The 16,018-nt window shown below is 37.8% G+C and overlaps 3 protein-coding genes across 9 annotated transcripts; 1 reads left to right on the forward strand and 2 right to left on the reverse strand.

The window, feature by feature from the left end:
- The first annotated feature begins 885 nt into the window (after positions 1-885).
- LOC105174935 (Calcium-dependent lipid-binding (CaLB domain) family protein) lies at positions 886-3,777 on the forward strand. 4 transcript variants are annotated; one of them, XM_088876332.1, is made up of 2 exons: positions 886-1,124; positions 2,165-3,777. In XM_088876332.1, exon 2 carries the CDS (start codon positions 2,248-2,250, stop codon positions 3,442-3,444), a length of 1,197 nt encoding a protein of 398 aa, XP_088732458.1. In that variant the 5' UTR covers positions 886-1,124; positions 2,165-2,247; the 3' UTR covers positions 3,445-3,777. The 4 variants fall into 4 exon arrangements, with proteins under 4 accessions (XP_088732458.1, XP_011095497.3, XP_088732456.1 ...); XM_011097195.3 differs by having other exon boundaries at positions 887-1,124; positions 2,124-3,777; XM_088876330.1 differs by lacking the exon at positions 886-1,124 and adding an exon at positions 1,142-1,436 and having other exon boundaries at positions 2,124-3,777.
- A 96-nt stretch (positions 3,778-3,873) lies between these two features.
- Positions 3,874-8,522, reverse strand: TRN1 (tornado 1). Its single transcript, XM_011097196.3, has 3 exons — positions 7,016-8,522; positions 5,693-6,936; positions 3,874-5,382 (listed from the first exon to the last, which is right to left on the reverse strand). The coding sequence occupies exons 1-3, from the start codon at positions 8,520-8,522 to the stop codon at positions 4,006-4,008; spliced, it is 4,128 nt and encodes a 1,375-aa protein (XP_011095498.2). The 3' UTR covers positions 3,874-4,005.
- Positions 8,523-10,981: 2,459 nt separating this feature from the next.
- On the reverse strand, positions 10,982-15,459 carry LOC105174937 (RNA-binding (RRM/RBD/RNP motifs) family protein). Of its 4 annotated transcripts, none has more exons than XR_002288155.2 (6): positions 15,181-15,454; positions 14,963-15,085; positions 14,328-14,554; positions 12,829-14,023; positions 11,491-11,569; positions 10,982-11,312 (listed from the first exon to the last, which is right to left on the reverse strand). XR_002288155.2 is itself a non-coding variant. In XM_020698355.2 (6 exons), the coding sequence occupies exons 4-6, from the start codon at positions 14,547-14,549 to the stop codon at positions 11,556-11,558; spliced, it is 1,431 nt and encodes a 476-aa protein (XP_020554014.1). In that variant the 5' UTR covers positions 14,550-14,554; positions 14,703-14,768; positions 14,963-15,085; positions 15,181-15,459; the 3' UTR covers positions 10,982-11,555. The 4 variants fall into 4 exon arrangements, 3 of the variants coding, with proteins under 3 accessions (XP_020554014.1, XP_088732721.1, XP_011095499.1); XM_020698355.2 differs by adding an exon at positions 14,703-14,768 and having other exon boundaries at positions 10,982-11,569; positions 15,181-15,459; XM_088876595.1 differs by having other exon boundaries at positions 10,982-11,569; positions 15,281-15,450.
- Positions 15,460-16,018: the final 559 nt, after the last annotated feature.

A 16,018-nucleotide genomic window follows, 5' to 3' on the forward strand; every position in this document is an offset into this window, starting at 1 on the left:
TCTCGACTGATTTATTACTTACTTATTGCAGGTTAAACAAATATTTTGCGACTAAACTACCTTATAATGGTGAAATATACCTCATTGCATGTTTTAGAAATTATCTGACCTGCAATAAATTAGTTGAGGTAAATATGGATTTTTTATTCGATTTTTTTGTTAGTATCATCAAATTCGATAAATTTTGACTAACAAAGTGAATTATTTGTTAGATGAAAATAAAAATTAAATGTAATTTTTCAAATCACATGAATATCATGTATAATTGCACAAAAACTCAAAAAATGGCAATGTAATTATACTGAATATTAATTATTTTTATTAAATTAAATATCATGAATCGGTTTTATGTTTTTAAAAAGATTTAAATATTATTAATTTAACTAAAGTTAAATTACGACGGATCCTTTTAAGACTTGGTATAATTATAAATATTCACTAATTGTAAAAATTTATTGTAGATACTCTGTGAAATTAATGAATGCCTAATAAATACTCTTATAATTAATTATTATGATAAGTATATATTAGACTATCATTAACTTTAAAAAAAAATCATAATTTTTTAAATAATAAAAAATAATTATAACAAAAATTTAAAAAGAGTCCCACAGTAAGTTATCGTTTAATGATATATGAATGAATAAAATAATAATAATAATATAGTGTGAAAGGCAGCCGTAAATGTAGGACAATCAATGATGACTAAAATGACAGAAGAGCGTTTGGCAACGTGATCGGGGTGCACGTGGTTGGCACGCTCCGATGTCCGGCTCCCAACTATGCATCGCACTCAGCTTCTTTCTCATTGGCTCCTCAGTCCCCTGTCCTTATCGCGTGCCAGTTAAATCCACAGAAAATAAAAATCCAAAAACGGAAAAAAAAGAAAAGAAAAAGACGCAGCTCCCAATTTTATATATGCCCAACACGATGCACAAAGGCAGAGGTTTCCGACACCCTTCAATCCCATTAATTCTCATCCTCTTTCAAGATTTTTATTCCTTGTACTGTTTCCGAACTCTCCAGCACTCTGCTTTCTTTCTTTGAGAAAAGGGTCGTCTTTATTTGTTTGGATTTTGTGCTCAGCTTCTGCAGAAATTTGGTTTGACCATTGGAGATATAAGGCAAGAAAAGACCCAATTATTGGCTCTTGCTGTTCTTCTTTTTCAACTTTTTTTTTCTTCGTTTTCTTGAATTTCTTTGTTGTGTTTACTTGGTTTTTTTGTTTTCTTTTTTGTGTGTGTTTGATTGCTGGAGTTGATGTTTTCATATATTTTTAGACTTGTGTGAGAACTGTTCTTGTGATGCGGGGAAAAGGTGGTAGCTTTATTGGTGTGTGGTGAAACTCTTGATTTGCACTGTTGCTGGGTTTTTGTCTATTTCTAGGATTTGGGTGTTTGCCTTCTGAGTTGAACTTTGGGTTTTTGAGATTTGTGGTAATACATCAATTCGTTCTTGCTCTGTCTTGGGTTCGATTGATGAGTTTTACTTGTTACTTCTTAGTTTGGTTCCTGGTTTCCGATTGTAGTAAGGTTTCATCTGGTCGGTTATTGCTAGAATATTATCCGCAATTCTTCCAAGAACTTGTGATATTATGAAGGTTTATCGTATGTTGGATTATCACTGCTTGCATCAACTGTGTTGTTCAGTATTTCAGTGTCTGAATCTTAGTTAATTATACACGGACATACTTGTTAGCTACTTCTCCAACACTTGCAATATCTTGGTCTTCTTCTTTCTGTTATTCTCCACTCATATGACTTGTTTTCTTTCTGGTTTGCTTGTCGCTTTAACTAGTACATCTTCCAATTCGGTGAGCTATGTCTCTGTGGTCTTTAGATCCATATCTTTACTAGTTAAGCTGGGTCCTGAAATTTGGGTTCTTTATGAGTTAGAGCTTGAAAGTTAGACATGGGGTGCCGGGTGCCCTTGTTGTTTTTGGTTGTTTGTTTCCTTTTCCTTCTGTTTCTTTGTTTGCAGGTATAGTTTTGTTTTGGTGCTAAAGCTCATGTGATTTCTTAGTGACGCTGTATTTGTATTTGCATCAACATTTCCACCCATCTGTTGATAGCTAATATGGAGTACCACAAGTTTGCTTGATGTCAATTTCACTTCCTTTACAGGTTAATTTTTTATTGTATACTCATGGATTCTCCTCAATCAGTCGTGTCGCCCCTGAAGAGCTCCGCCATTTTCACCGAGTCGGAGAAGCAAAATGCCAATCTTTGTGTAGAAAACTCTGGCTTGATGTCGAGGGAACTCAATTTTCAAGGGAAGCAGACCACACCAGGTAACTCTGAGGACTTTCTTGGTGCTTTGGAGGTCTACATACACCAAGCTAGGGACATCCACAACATTTGCATCTACCAGAAGCAAGATGTTTATGCGAAACTTTGTCTGACTTGTGATCCTGAAAAGACAGTCTCCACCAAAATCATAAATGGTGGTGGGAGGAATCCAATCTTCAATGAGAATCTCCGTCTTAATGTTCGAAAGGTTGATTCCTCGCTTAAATGTGAGATATGGATGCTAAGCAGGGTGAGGAATTATCTTGAAGATCAGCTTCTTGGTTTTGCTTTGGTGCCTATTTCTGAAGTCCTCCTCCACAATGGTAAGATGGAAAAGGAGTTTTCTCTCTCCTCAACTGATCTCTTCCACTCCCCAGCAGGATTTGTCCAGTTATCAGTGTCTTATATTGGAACACCACCGGAAGTCATTCCAATACCTGCACCATCCACATGTGTGGATACTGATACGGTCGTGCAGGACACAGAATCTATCAAGTCTGTTCCTGGTGACTTGGATAAGATTGAGTTCCCTGATCCAAAGGTTGTAAATGAAAATAATCAGATGGTTGAAGAATATTTTGGGATGCCATGCACCAATGTCGAGTCACAAAGTTCAGAAAGCCTAGTCAGTTCTGATACTGAAAACCAGGTAAGCTCAGAGGTAGAGATTCAACATGGGAAAAGCTTCTCAATGGGCACTGAAAATTCAAAGCCATTTCCAAAGATTGACTCTCCTCCAAGCAGCGTTTCAACAGATGAAGCTTCATCTGCTTCTGTTCCTGTGAGTTTTGAGTCCTCTGAGACCCCCAAAGGTTCAAAATCTTCAAATGAGGAACATGTTTCACATCCTAAAGATAATTCCAAGGAGATAATCGCCAATGGTCTAGACGCTGAGAGTAATGCATCAATTGTGCCATCTGATAATGCAAAGCCTGTTGTCACCGTAAACATTGAACCAGAACCAAAGGTTGTTCAGCAGGAAATAGTGGATATGTACATGAAAAGCATGCAGCAGTTTACTGAATCATTAGCCAAAATGAAAATGGACTTTGAAAACGGGCCAACCAGCTCCGAAAACTCCAGTTCAGACCAGAAATCACCAGCATCTAAGAACTCTGGCTCTCGAGTATTTTATGGGAGTAGAGCTTTCTTTTGAGCGGATACTGAAAGGCCCAGAGTACACAGGTGACTTTAGTGCTTAGAATGGAGACTGATGCTAGTAGTAACATTTATGTATCATGTAACCTGGTCTGTATTGTGCCTGGGTATGTTTAGACGATCGAAAAGTATCTTAACTTGTATGTTTTATGAGCCGCGTGTCATCTGAGTTGCTCGTAATGTATATTTGAGACCCGCGCTCGTAATCCTACCCCTTTACTATTAGTCTTTTACTGGTTTGTAATAACTGTGTTCATCAGCTTACATTTAGTGGTAGATCATTGTGAGAGTTATTACATAACGATAAAGTGTTTGAATTTGTATTGGGCCATATTGTTGTTGTTGTTTCCTTCGGCTTACCTTTAATTGCCCGTTTTCCTGATTATGCATAATTGCTGAATGATGGATGATGTGCTAATTTGAAGCATAAGAAGTATTGCCCAACATCTAACAAGAATCAAGGCCCTAACCCTTGAAATTAGAGTTGCAACTGCGGGATAAACATTCCCTATATCTTGATTAAGTCTAGGGACGCTTACATCCAACTATAAGATATAATTCAGATCGGCACTTCAATTATCTCATATGCTCTTGTGTACATATGCCTCCTGCAAACCCATGCAATTTGACCATCCTCCCGGTATCTGACTCGCCACAATCCGAACTTCTCAGCAATATCTTTTCCAGTTGAACATCCCTGGTTCCTCAAGAAATCCACCACCCATTGATGAGCCGCCCTAAGATCTTGTTGGATGTCCCCCGTGTTCCTGCTTCTGTTCCTGTTTCCAGCTGCAGCAGCTCCGATAGCTCCAGCAGCTGCTGCACCAGCTGCTCCATAAAGAAAGGGAGAATCCATCAAATGTGCGACCTCCCTGCCTAGATCAGGTATCATTTCTCCCATTCCTGCTGCTAAGTGGGCTCCGATTTTGAGGGCAAAAGTTAATAGTTTCATGAACTTTTTCATATATGGGGCTAGGCACTTTACTGTGATGTTATCTACCTGCATAAGTTCACAACCAATCTGATCTTCAACCACATGCATTTCTCGCCGGAATTCACATAGCATATGCAGGCGGAGCGCTGTCATCCCTGAAACCATGCTGGTGATTAATCTCCTTGAGTAGTTCTCGGCCCTGACAAGATAGAACATGTTTGGTAGTTTTCTTTCCTCGAGTTGGATGTTGTAGTTCACAAGATAGTTCACTTTCCGATGCAGTTCAATTAAAAGCCTGTGTTCATAGTATCTCAGGCCTTGAATTTCCTGCTTGATATCTTTGATTTCTTGTTCAATGATCTTTAGCCTCTGCAGAACTGCTTCAACACCCTTCGCTATCCCTGCAAATGTTGGCTCGACAGAGCTGGTTATTTCTTCACTGGCAGTTGAAGGACGATCTGGATTGTTTTCTTGTGGGACTTGAAGTTCCATGGCAAGGTTATATAGGTCATGGTATCGGCAGTGAAGTACTTCTCTGAAGTCATCATCCGACAACAGATCTCGAGCAAAATCAAACCCAGGTCCAAGAATAAGGCTTCCAGAATCTGTAACTGAATCCCAGGTGTGCTGATAATCATAAATACTGTCTGCAGGAACTGAGAGCAGTGCTTGCTTCAGTTGTTGGAGGGGAACAGATTGGTTTCTCCTGTATCTGGGAGAGATGAGATTTTTCACACATTCGGAACGAAGAACATATTCTGTCAATGTGATCCCATGACAGAGGCTCTGTATTGCTGGTATAATGAGATGTTGGAACAGTCTAAGAATTTCTGTAGGGCTCTTCATGGAGCACGCAAGTACATCTATGGAATAACCTAATTGTCCTCCAAGCTCTACACGGACGTGGATTCCATGTATATTTATTGAGATCAGGTACTTCTCAATGCTGTATGATGCTCCATGTTGGTTCTTCAACCCCATGATTTTATTGTGCAAATGTACCTAGATTTACAGAAAACAGTCCTTTTATAGCTTTCAAACAATAACTCAAAGACAAGTATACTTGTCGATATACTTTACAGTTATTAGCATTTCCTTATCATTATTCAGTAAAGTTGATTATCCTGAAATTGCATATTTCTACAAATGCTCTTTTCGTCCAGGCCAAGGACCTTTTCTTTCTCTAAATGTTTATATTCAAATGTTAAATGGAGGACTTACCGACTTACTAAATCTACTTCCTTTTGATTAGCAGAAGAAGACATGACAAACTGAAGAAGTTATAGACCGTGCCGAGCAAAATAAGACTTGCCTGTAAGCGGGGGAAGAAACCTGGTGTGAGAAACATGTGGCTTGAGTCATCACATTGAAGACGTCTCCCTATGTAATTGTTATCAGGACTGTTAACTGGCCATCTCTGAGGTTTCCACCTGCCTTCTTCCAAATTTGACGGGATGAGTAGAGGTGAGTTGGGATCTGACGGATCTTGTTCACAACAGAGTTCCAGTTTCAGCATCATTTTTATAAGATCACTGGGTTGAAGATTCTCAATAATATTTGAGCCCATTCCAGGAATGCGACTCTGTAAGCTGCCTATTAAAATCTTCTCAAGTTCTTTTCTGCAAATGAATCCACTCTTCTCAGTTGTGCTCGGCTTTCTGACATCTAATCTTATTAGCTGACTGAGTACCTCACCACAAAACCACTCATAGTCCAAGATTAGGAACCCTAATTCATCAAAATAAATCACTTCACCGATATGGTGAAGATTTGTAGCCACTGCTCTTCTCCTCATCTCTATCTTCTCTTTATTATCATGTCTTGAGCGGATTCTTAGAGCCGGAACTCTGACTTGGCATAGATCACCAAACTCTTTCCACTTCATCGCTGGTTTATTGCGGTTCTCCTGTCTCCAGTCAGATAATATTTCTACAAGATCGTTGCAAAGCTGATAGACTCGTGGAACCCTTTCAAGAACTGTTTTGCTTGTTTTCCGGATATGATGGCTGAGTTTACCCACTGAGGCTGATGATCTTGCGTCAACTGTAAATACAGTTGGATAGAATTCAACAAAGCCCTGGAACTTCTCTCGTAGTCTTTGAACCAAACTGACAGTGGCCTGTAAGCTATCAGATTGCTGATTGATTTTGTCAAAGTGAGTGAGCACCATAGTTACACTAGGTAGCATGCATTGCTGAACTGCTCGTTTTGAGTTTGAAACAATGAACCTCACCCAGTACTGCATATCTTCTTCAATCTCACTCGGGGGTTTTGGTTCTCTGTTGCTCGGTTTCCTGAATAAGCTGGATATGATCAGAAAGAAGGATGCGCTGCCATGCCCCGGAAACATGAGATCGTGCAGCGAATAAAACTCATGCTGCCCAGCAAGATTCCATATGGAGATTTTTGTATCTTCATCTTTGAATGTCTTAATCATGATGCTTGGTGTTCTAACAGCTTGCTCGACAGGGTTCACCAGAATCCTCACCTGATCCAAGTATGGCAGCTTTGAAGGGGATAAGTTCTGTGAAATAGAATTGCACAGTGTACTTTTACCTGCAAAGGTTACCAGAAAACATTGATTTACAGTTTTTGATTTGGGAATGCGGAATGCAGTGAATCAGAATAAGCATACCAGCATATTCTTGACCGCAGAGAAAGACCCGACAACTCTTGGGCAAAGTCATTTGCATGTCCTTGAGCAAATCAATCTCAGGTTCACTCCGCTCATTCTGACCCAATCTCTTATATATCCCTTCTGTTTTTCCTGCAGCCTGCAGTGGAGTTCTTGCAAGATCAATGTCTTCAATCCAAGGATTCACATTCAACGTCTCCATTATGGTTTGCAGCACAAGTTCACCCTTTACCCCTTTGCAGCCTTGCAGAGATAAGTTCCTCAGAGTTGCATTCCTCTCCACGCCTTTGAAGATTTTGATGATATCGTCTGGCTTGAGACTCTCATCGTCGTATATTCCCAGATGAGTAACACTTTGGTTGCTGGTCAGCATCTGCAGAATGGCTGCGAGCCCATCTCTACCAATCTTAGTCCTTCCTCCTCCTAAAGTTACCGACTTTAGCGTTGTGTTTGCTTGATTTTGCAGAGCCGAGAACTTGCTCAAAGGACAGAGTAAATGCTCAACACCTATTCCACCAAACCAGTTCCCATCAAGATGCAATCTTTCCAAGATCCGGTTTTTAAACAGTCCAGCTGCAACATAAACAACACCCTTGTCCTTTAGGCATGTCTTGGACAGATTGACCTCTTTCAGGGTTCGATTCTGCTCAAGAACCCAGCGAAATTCCTTCGCCCACCGTGATTTCAGCCTGACTCCTGTCATGTCAAGAGATCTCACAGTTGAATTCCATCCCAATGAACAGGCGACACGGCATGCACCCGAAACGTCGAGGTGGTACACTCGAAGAGTGCTGTTTTCAGGTACAAATTCAACCACCTTAGAACTCTTCTCGTTGCGATCCACACTCCATATATGGACCTCCATCAATCTATTCCTAGCCAAAACAGCTGAAATTAGAGGTGTTGCTGTTATCGACCTTGAGTCGAAAATTGTCAGCAGTTTCAGAGTTGAGTTTACTTCAATCATTTTAGACAGCTCTTCTGCTCCCCTTGATCCAATCGAGTCTTCCCATATTTGCAACTCTTCCAAGTTATGATTATCCTTCAGGGCTGAAGCCAGGACTCCAGCTCCTTCTGAACCAATACCTGATTCAGACAGCATAATTTCCTTGATGTTTTTGTTTTTCCTCAAACCATCTGATAGCTCTGACAAACACTCTGCACTAAACTTGTTTCGTCTGAACATCAGCTGCTTGATGTTTGGGTTATTCTCGATCAGAACCCGAAGATCTTTCACCTGTTGCAGCTCCCATTCTACCAGGTGGAATTCCAGGTTTCTCAATGATGATTGAGCACCATTCTTGGCTGTTCCTAGAACTTTGAGAAGCTGAGAGAACTGCAAAACGCTGTCTTTTGTTATGTTCACGTTCAAGGAGTTCTCCGTTTCCTGGAAACAACCCGAAGCTGGTTGAGAAAACAAGAACGAGACGCTCTGCAGTTCGATGCTCCCCGATTTCATCAGTTGCAGAGCCCATGGGAGATCTTTTACATTCTGATCTGTTGCCATTTCTTGAGTGAACTTTGACAGGATTGTGGGACTCTTCAGACAAAGGTAAAGATCATTCTCTTACTAATCTGTTCGGATGATCAAGAACTTGTACAACAATTTAGGAAAAACCGAGATTGCCTGTTCTTGACTGTCAATAAGCTGCTTATTAACTGAAAAGTGGCATAAATTCTGTACTTGTCTTTGAAGGAATTCTTGTGGGCTATGAGGTAGTTTTCTTGGATTCTTTTCCCCAGTTGCTTTACTAATTCCTACTCTTTTCTTCATTTTGTCAAACACAAAACATGGGATTACAGGCCCAATCTCCAGTCTCCTCGGACTTGGAGCCATACGTCAATCGTTGGTGTCATTCATTGTCTAACGAAAAGATAGCCAACAGGGCCTCACCGAATTGTTGCCTTTTTTTTCAAACTTTGAAGCTATTTGGAGCATTGCAACGCCCCTGGCCTCCTACACTTTCCTTGTACTTTTCCCATTACAACAATTAAAGAATCCTATGAACGCGGAGGGAAAGGGAAAAAAAGGCATTCTGCCTGTTGCTGGGGACAGAGTAACTTTGTGTCGTGGCTATGAATAAACAAAAAAAAAAAAAATGATAAAAAAGTGCCCTTTTGGCCTTTACACATTTCTTGCAATGTTGTGTGAGACGACAAGATGTTTTTGGAGTTCATTTGGTTCATCGATAGGATATGAAAAGTAAAAAAAGCCAGTGCACATTTCTTGCAATCTTGTCGAGACAATACAAACTCTTTCCTAATGTTTGGATTTATTTTTTAAGTTTTGTTGTGATTTGTGGAGATAGAGAGAGAAAAACAAAGATAAATAAGTGTGTGTTCGAGATAGTATGTATGTTTGGATTTATTTTTGGAGATAATTTAAAATAATTATTGTATGTTTAATGTTGTGATTTGGGAGACAAAAATTACTATTCATTGTCAAATCATGCCTTTTTTATATATATTTATGTACATGTGTGTGTATATATATGTATGTATTTATGCTAAAACAGTTTAAAACACCTAGATAAGGTGTTTTTGAATGATGACAAACATTGGGTATATTTTGACTTGTCCCAAAGATAACTTGAAAATGAAAACAAACATAGTGTTTCGGGTTATATTTGGTTCAATGGGAGGAGAGAAAAAGTAAAAAGACGAGCGAGAGGAAAAATGATAATAGTTTTTAAAATTATTTAGTATATTTAGAAGCGAAGCAAATTTTAAATATTTTTTTTATTTGGCACGAGAAATAAATTTAGATGAAAATACTATGTTTTAAATCTTATTGATTAGTCATTCTTCTTCGTTTTGTATTAAAAAATAAACAAGTTAATATTATGCTAAAATAAATATAAGTTACAAAAAATTTAAAAACTTATTGATATTTTTTATGTGATTATCTTTTCTTAAAGATTATTATGGGAAAAAATGGAGGAAAATTATATGTATGGTAATATGATAAATAAAAATAAAAAATATACTTCTTTTGTTCTTTTGGTTTTATACTTTTATTTTTTTGTTCAATTTTAGACAAATAAAAGAATTGGACTCCAAAAGAAATTTATGTATATTCAATTTTACTTAATCTTAATTTTATTCCCCCTAACCAAACATCAAATTTTTTCTATATATATTTTTTTACTTTTCACTTTTTTTATACATTTATTGTTTCATCCCAACCAAACAAGCTATTCGTCATTGAATTTAGAAAATGGTGCAGCGGAAAGTGGGCCGATTGGAGTAAATGGGCCGGGCTTTTTCTAATAGAAAGTGGGTTGGCCCACCTGTGACGAGATCTACATTCCACCAGAACAAAATCCATCTTTAATGCTAAGATTCGATGGGTCTACTTTTGTAGATTGCTTTAAGTATTTGATTGAAGAGACCAGAGCAGTAGACCAGATGCACTCTACTTTTTCCTCTTTTGTTCAACTCCTTTTGTTTCTTTTCTTTACTTGTCAAATTTCAAATATTCTTTCTTGTGTTTGTTCCCTCCCTCCTTTTCTTGAAATGCAGCGGTTTTTGTACACTCCATCTGTGTTCTTAATTATTTTTTAAAAAAAAGGTTTTGAATTTTGTTTAAGTGAAATTAAAATTGTTTTTATTATCCCGATATCTTTCTGAAATTTGTAATAAACAAGTGAAAGAATTTCTTTTTACATTCGCGCACCCAACACACACCCATCGTAGGAAAGTCTTGTGAACGGACTATTGGACTGTTGCCAGAAGGACCTAACAAGAAAATGGAAGAATAGTAACAGAAACAAGAACAGTGAAGGCAGCCTTCAGACAAACAATGACATTTAAGGCAGCATGAAAGAAAAGCATTAAGACATCATTAAGGAAGCAAAGATTACAAGAAAAACAAGATGAATTCATTATGTTCCTTGCACTACTACACATGTATTTCATACAGGAATAAAATGTTTTCAACTTTGTCAGATACAGAAGCTCCAGTAGTAAAATGAATAATCATATCCAATATTTTTTATTGAAGGGAAAAGCTAAGAGGAAGCTAATCCCTTTATGTATTTCACGCTAGCAAATCAAACAGAACCCTCACATACAATCTGAGAGAAATACAAATCCCAGACAAAAAAAGAAAAAGGGGAAACTTAGAGCCGAAAAACAGAAAAAAAAAAAGAAAAGAAAAGAATACAAAAATAAATCTCTACCTCTCCAATGTCGTACCAGCAGTACCGTCTTGAGTTGAAGAGTCGCACAACAAATAAAGCTAGATGGATCTTTGAGAGTATTATCCCGCAATCTCATTTACGTCTCGATCAAAATGCTGATAAAAGGAACCTAAGTTATATTTAAAAATCAAACCTCAAAGCCTTCATAAAAACCCTTGAAACTGCTCACTCTTGATATGTATACTTTGGACCAAGACCCTTGTTAGCTCTGTGTAATCACATCATTATAAGCTGATGAGACATATAACATATATATCTATGAGGGGTACGTACGAAATTCACAATCCACATGTTTTTAAAGTCTCCTCTCCTACATTATCTCCAGAATCTGAAATTTCCTAAGCAGCGATTCCTGAAGAAAATAATGGAGAAAAGTTAGATTGCATAGTTCAATTGATGTACTGAAATGAATATATTAACAAGTTTGTATACGATAACAGAGTTTAGTCAGTCTTTGTCGAAATTCTTTTGTAACTTCTAGCATTTCACATTGAAAGAATCAACACCATCATCAGCTTAAGAGTATGTAATGTTTGCGGGATCCTCAAGTTTGTAAACGTAAGAATATGCATCAAGGATCACCCTATGCATATACGTTACCGGAAGAATTACTGATGGACTTCTCAGTTCTCATGAACTAACCTGCTTGATTCTGTTAACCCTTATACTATTAATGTTCAGCATCTTTTAGCATGTTCCAACATAATTCAAATAACGTCTTACACATGATCATAGATCAAAGTAATTTGATTGCAGTTGGTGCAGAAACTTTCTAGTTCTTACTCAGTAACTTATGCATTTTAAACGCACCAATGTACTTCCACACCATTCACAAATCCTTCAGAGTTCTATTCTCATTTTTCTAGAGGTAATTAAATAGTTATGTATATAGTTATAAACTGTTTTCAATGATCACAAGCTGTAACATGAAAATCAAATCTAAAGTGTATATATCCAAAGATGCAGATAGATATGCTATTAGTTTGAAATTGCATCTAATTTATCTTAATATACATTTAAGGGGTTTTCACTTGATCAAGAATAGTTCACTAAGGCGTTGCAGTTACAGAATGCGGCCATGCTTCTAACTGACATGATATTTCTGATGGGGCAAGTCTTTAACATTTTTTTTCAGGTCCGGTTGGAAATCAAAGATCTTGAGCAACGGCATGAAGTAACTTGAAATTTTGAACGAGTCCTTCAAACTCACCTCACTCGAATGAATTATGAATTCTTTCAAAGAATGGCAATAAAAAAGTAATTCAACAGACTACAGCCGACTAGTGTGATGTAACAACTATGACTTTCAGCCACAAACTAGAAACAGAGGTTCAAGTTTTCAACTCCTTGGACATGAGGACAAGTGAACTAATACAACTTTGCATTACATACTATACTTCTTTTTCAAAATATATGATGAGAATAAGAAAAGAAGGAAAACGAAATATTTATCACATGAATTCCATTCTCAGTGATAAACAAATCTAGACAAGTAATTACATCAGTGAGCCATTCATCTAAGAAATTAGGTCAAGACAACGAAGCTAGCGCACAGCAATTTCTGGAAATAAATATATGTGCAACTTCAGCTCAAGGATAAAAAAGAATTACCTCTACTTGATTGCCTGTTTGGAATGTCATAGCCCACCCCATAATCCTCAGAATCTTTAGCAGTAACATCTTCTGAATTTCCAAGCCCATAACCAAATGAACCAGAATTCTCCAGCTCAGAAGATGCACTTTGCCAGGTTGGATCACCATACACAGAGCCACTACGGTAGAAGTCCCCATAGGAACCCTCATAATCACCACTTGAGGCAGCAAATGAAGATGTTGTCGCTACACCAGTTCCACTGTTTCTGCCAAATCCTCCTGCTCCCAGCGAGTAACTGTTTTCTCCACCTCTATAGCCAATATTTCCCCCATTGTAGCCAGAAGAATTTCCTCCAAGAGGCGCGCCAATAGGCGAAGTGCCCCAGCTTGCTCCATTGTTTCCAAATACTCCAAAACCACCACTTCCAGAACCAAAATATGAACCAGAGCTGGCATTATTTGGTGAGGTATTAAGGCCACCATTTCCCCATACGTTTCTAGGTGATGAGTTGAGAAAAGAATCACCTCTGCTGCTACTTGCATTATAACCAATAGGGGTATTGTACCTACTCTGATTACTGCCAAAATAGGGGCTCAGTACACGACCATAACCTAGGTTACTGCTAAAGTTAGAACCCCCTCCAAAGCCCCCGTTCAGACCTTGCTCCATATTCACACCCATTCCATAAGCAGGAGAACCAAAATGTGAGAAACCAGCACGGCCACTAGTTACCGGATTGTATCTACTGTCCATCCTGACTCCATAGCCTCCAACTGAGCCAAGATTATATCCCTGGGCGTAGTTGTTGAGGAAGTTGTTGGCTCTATTAAAACCATAGTTGTAACCAACAAGCGGGCCCCTGCTGGGCCCCGGAGATAATTCTTTTGGAACTGCTCGCTTTACCTCGACCATCTTACCATTGAGTTCATGAAAAGTTTTGTGCAACACCCTATCCACTGCATCCTCCGAATCATAAGTTATAAATCCAAAACCTCTAGGCCTTTGAGTGTTGTGGTCGTACATCACTACAACATCCATTATGGTGCCAAACTGATCAAAGTAATTTTTAAAGTCACTCTCGGTGACGGTCGATGCTAATCCTCCTACAAAAATCTTTTTAGTGCGTCCAGGTCCTGGTGATCCCTGAATGCTGCCACTGTTTCGATTTATCAGGTGTTGGTCATCCCTTGGAACAGCTTTCTTAGCTTCAACCTGAAAGATTGAAATAAAATGAATTGTCCACAAAGTAAATTCTATCAACGTAATAATCACACGAAACTCAGACCGAGGAAGTCCAAGGAGGAAAACCTATCATCAATAACCACCTCCAGTTACCAGCTATAGGAACGGAACCTTTTTTGCCTCAAAAGAAAAGCAAATTGAAAACCAATTGAATTCAGCAGACTGCATCGAGGCATTTTTTTAAATTGAAGAATGACCATCATTTGCAACGAAAATTGAAGTAATTGAAAGACGTTGTAGTATGTACATTATCTATACAACCCAACCAACTTACAGTTCGTCCATCAATCATGTGCTTTTCCTTCACCACTCTCTCAGCAACTGCAGGGTCAGCAAAGACTACAAAGCCGAACCCACGAGCACGGCCGGTTGTTCGATCTCTCATGATCACTGCCTCTACCACTTTCCCATATGCTCCGAAATATTCTTTAAGACGATCCTCATTCGTGTCCCAAGAAATCCCACCAATAAAGAGCTTACCTTGATCCACCTCCATCTTTTCTGCAATTTACATCAGAATTATTATCTCGAAATTCAACAATCCTCCACCAAACCAAACCAAACAAACCAAAAGAACTTGTAAACAAAGACAACCACTGATGCCAAAACAAAAAAAAAAAAGAAAAAGAAAAAAAAGGAATAATTATACCTCAAATTGAACACACAATTCGATCATGATTAAAATATGAATAGAATCGGACGGAATTCCGAGATCCTCCAAAATGCGCGAAACAATTCAAGAATGAGATTCAATGAGAAACATATTGCAAAAGCACCCAGATTGCAGATGATTGATGCATAACCGCAACAGATGTTGGAAAAGTCGCAAGCACCAATCATCGCAAGACAAATCTAATAGATCGAAGTGTATAGAGAAGGGCAAGAAACAAGAACAAATAAAAATTGTACCTTATCCAGAAAATCAGGCAGGAATCGAAGCAGTGAGTGATCAAAAACGGAGTGGGAAATGCAGGATTCAGTTTAAAATCATTGGATCCTTGATTCATCAATTAAGATTGAATAGTTGCAGACCTGAAAATCCATATTTCATGTAGATCAGCGAGACCCACAATCAGAGAAACAACAATCATTAATGCTTTGTTTTATCATTTTGATTAAGGACTCACCATTGAAAGAAGGAGAGACAGATTGGAAATTGGGGTGAAAGCAAGATCTAATGAGAGGAATATACATAAATGAAAACAGAGGGTATGCTCATCCTCTCACCTTTCCTCTCTCTCTCTCTCTCTCTCTCGCCCCCCACAAAGGTCCTTCTCTTCCTTTCTTTTTCTTGGTTATTCCACTCTTTTTAAACAAAACCAGAAGAAATGGAATTCCCTTAGCTTAGATGAGACAACATATTATTTATATTTTATTATAAGAACTAAAACTAAATTATATATATAGATAGATAGATTGGGTAAGAGGGAAAGAAACAGTGTATGTATAATGTATGTATGTATGTGTAATGGATTGGGATTGTTAGTCAATTTCTCTGGTGTAAGAATATTTGAAGTCTAAGGTAGAGATGACAGCGCCTCACCAGCTTTTCTGTATTACTACCACCTTATTTCTACCAAAACCTATCATTTTATTTTTCAATTTTTTCTCTTTTTAATACCTATTCCTGAAAATATATATATATATATATATATATGTCTAAATCTTCAAATTTTAATTCAAATAAATAATAGTATATTTAATGCAAAAAAGAACATATTATTTTTTATAATTATTTCACCAAATTCAAAGCCCCCACTAGCATAATATTCGATCATTATCGACCTATTTATTCAGATATACGTGTAGCCCTAACGAAAATAAATTAGGAATAAACAATCCTAATATACTTTATAAACGTGTCAAGTTTTAGAAAAAATATTTTCTTTAATTCAACATAACGTCCTTTTTATAATGATTTTAATACTTGTTTATATTACTCAAGGCATTTACTAAGAGATAAAA

The sequence above is a fragment of the Sesamum indicum genome, linkage group LG12 (assembly GCF_026168435.1).
Source record: "Sesamum indicum cultivar Baizhima isolate 11 linkage group LG12, ASM2616843v1, whole genome shotgun sequence".
Classification (NCBI taxonomy): Eukaryota; Viridiplantae; Streptophyta; class Magnoliopsida; order Lamiales; family Pedaliaceae; genus Sesamum; species Sesamum indicum.

Bases quoted from the DNA above. Each gene is read 5' to 3' on its own strand.
- TRN1 (XM_011097196.3), bottom strand. From the start codon at position 8,522: ATGGCAACAGATCAGAATGTAAAAGATCTCCCATGGGCTCTGCAACTG. The intron at 6,937-7,015 runs GTATGCTTATTC...TAACCTTTGCAG, and splicing joins CTGCGGTCAAGAATATGCTG to GTAAAAGTACACTGTGCAAT. The intron at 5,383-5,692 runs GCAAGTCTTATT...CTGTAAATCTAG, and splicing joins GTTTCTTCCCCCGCTTACAG to GTACATTTGCACAATAAAAT.
- LOC105174937 (XM_020698355.2), bottom strand. From the start codon at position 14,549: ATGGAGGTGGATCAAGGTAAGCTCTTTATTGGTGGGATTTCTTGGGAC. The intron at 14,024-14,327 runs GTAAGTTGGTTG...TCAATCTTTCAG, and splicing joins ACATGATTGATGGACGAACT to GTTGAAGCTAAGAAAGCTGT.
- LOC105174935 (XM_011097195.3), top strand. From the start codon at position 2,146: ATGGATTCTCCTCAATCAGTCGTGTCGCCCCTGAAGAGCTCCGCCATT.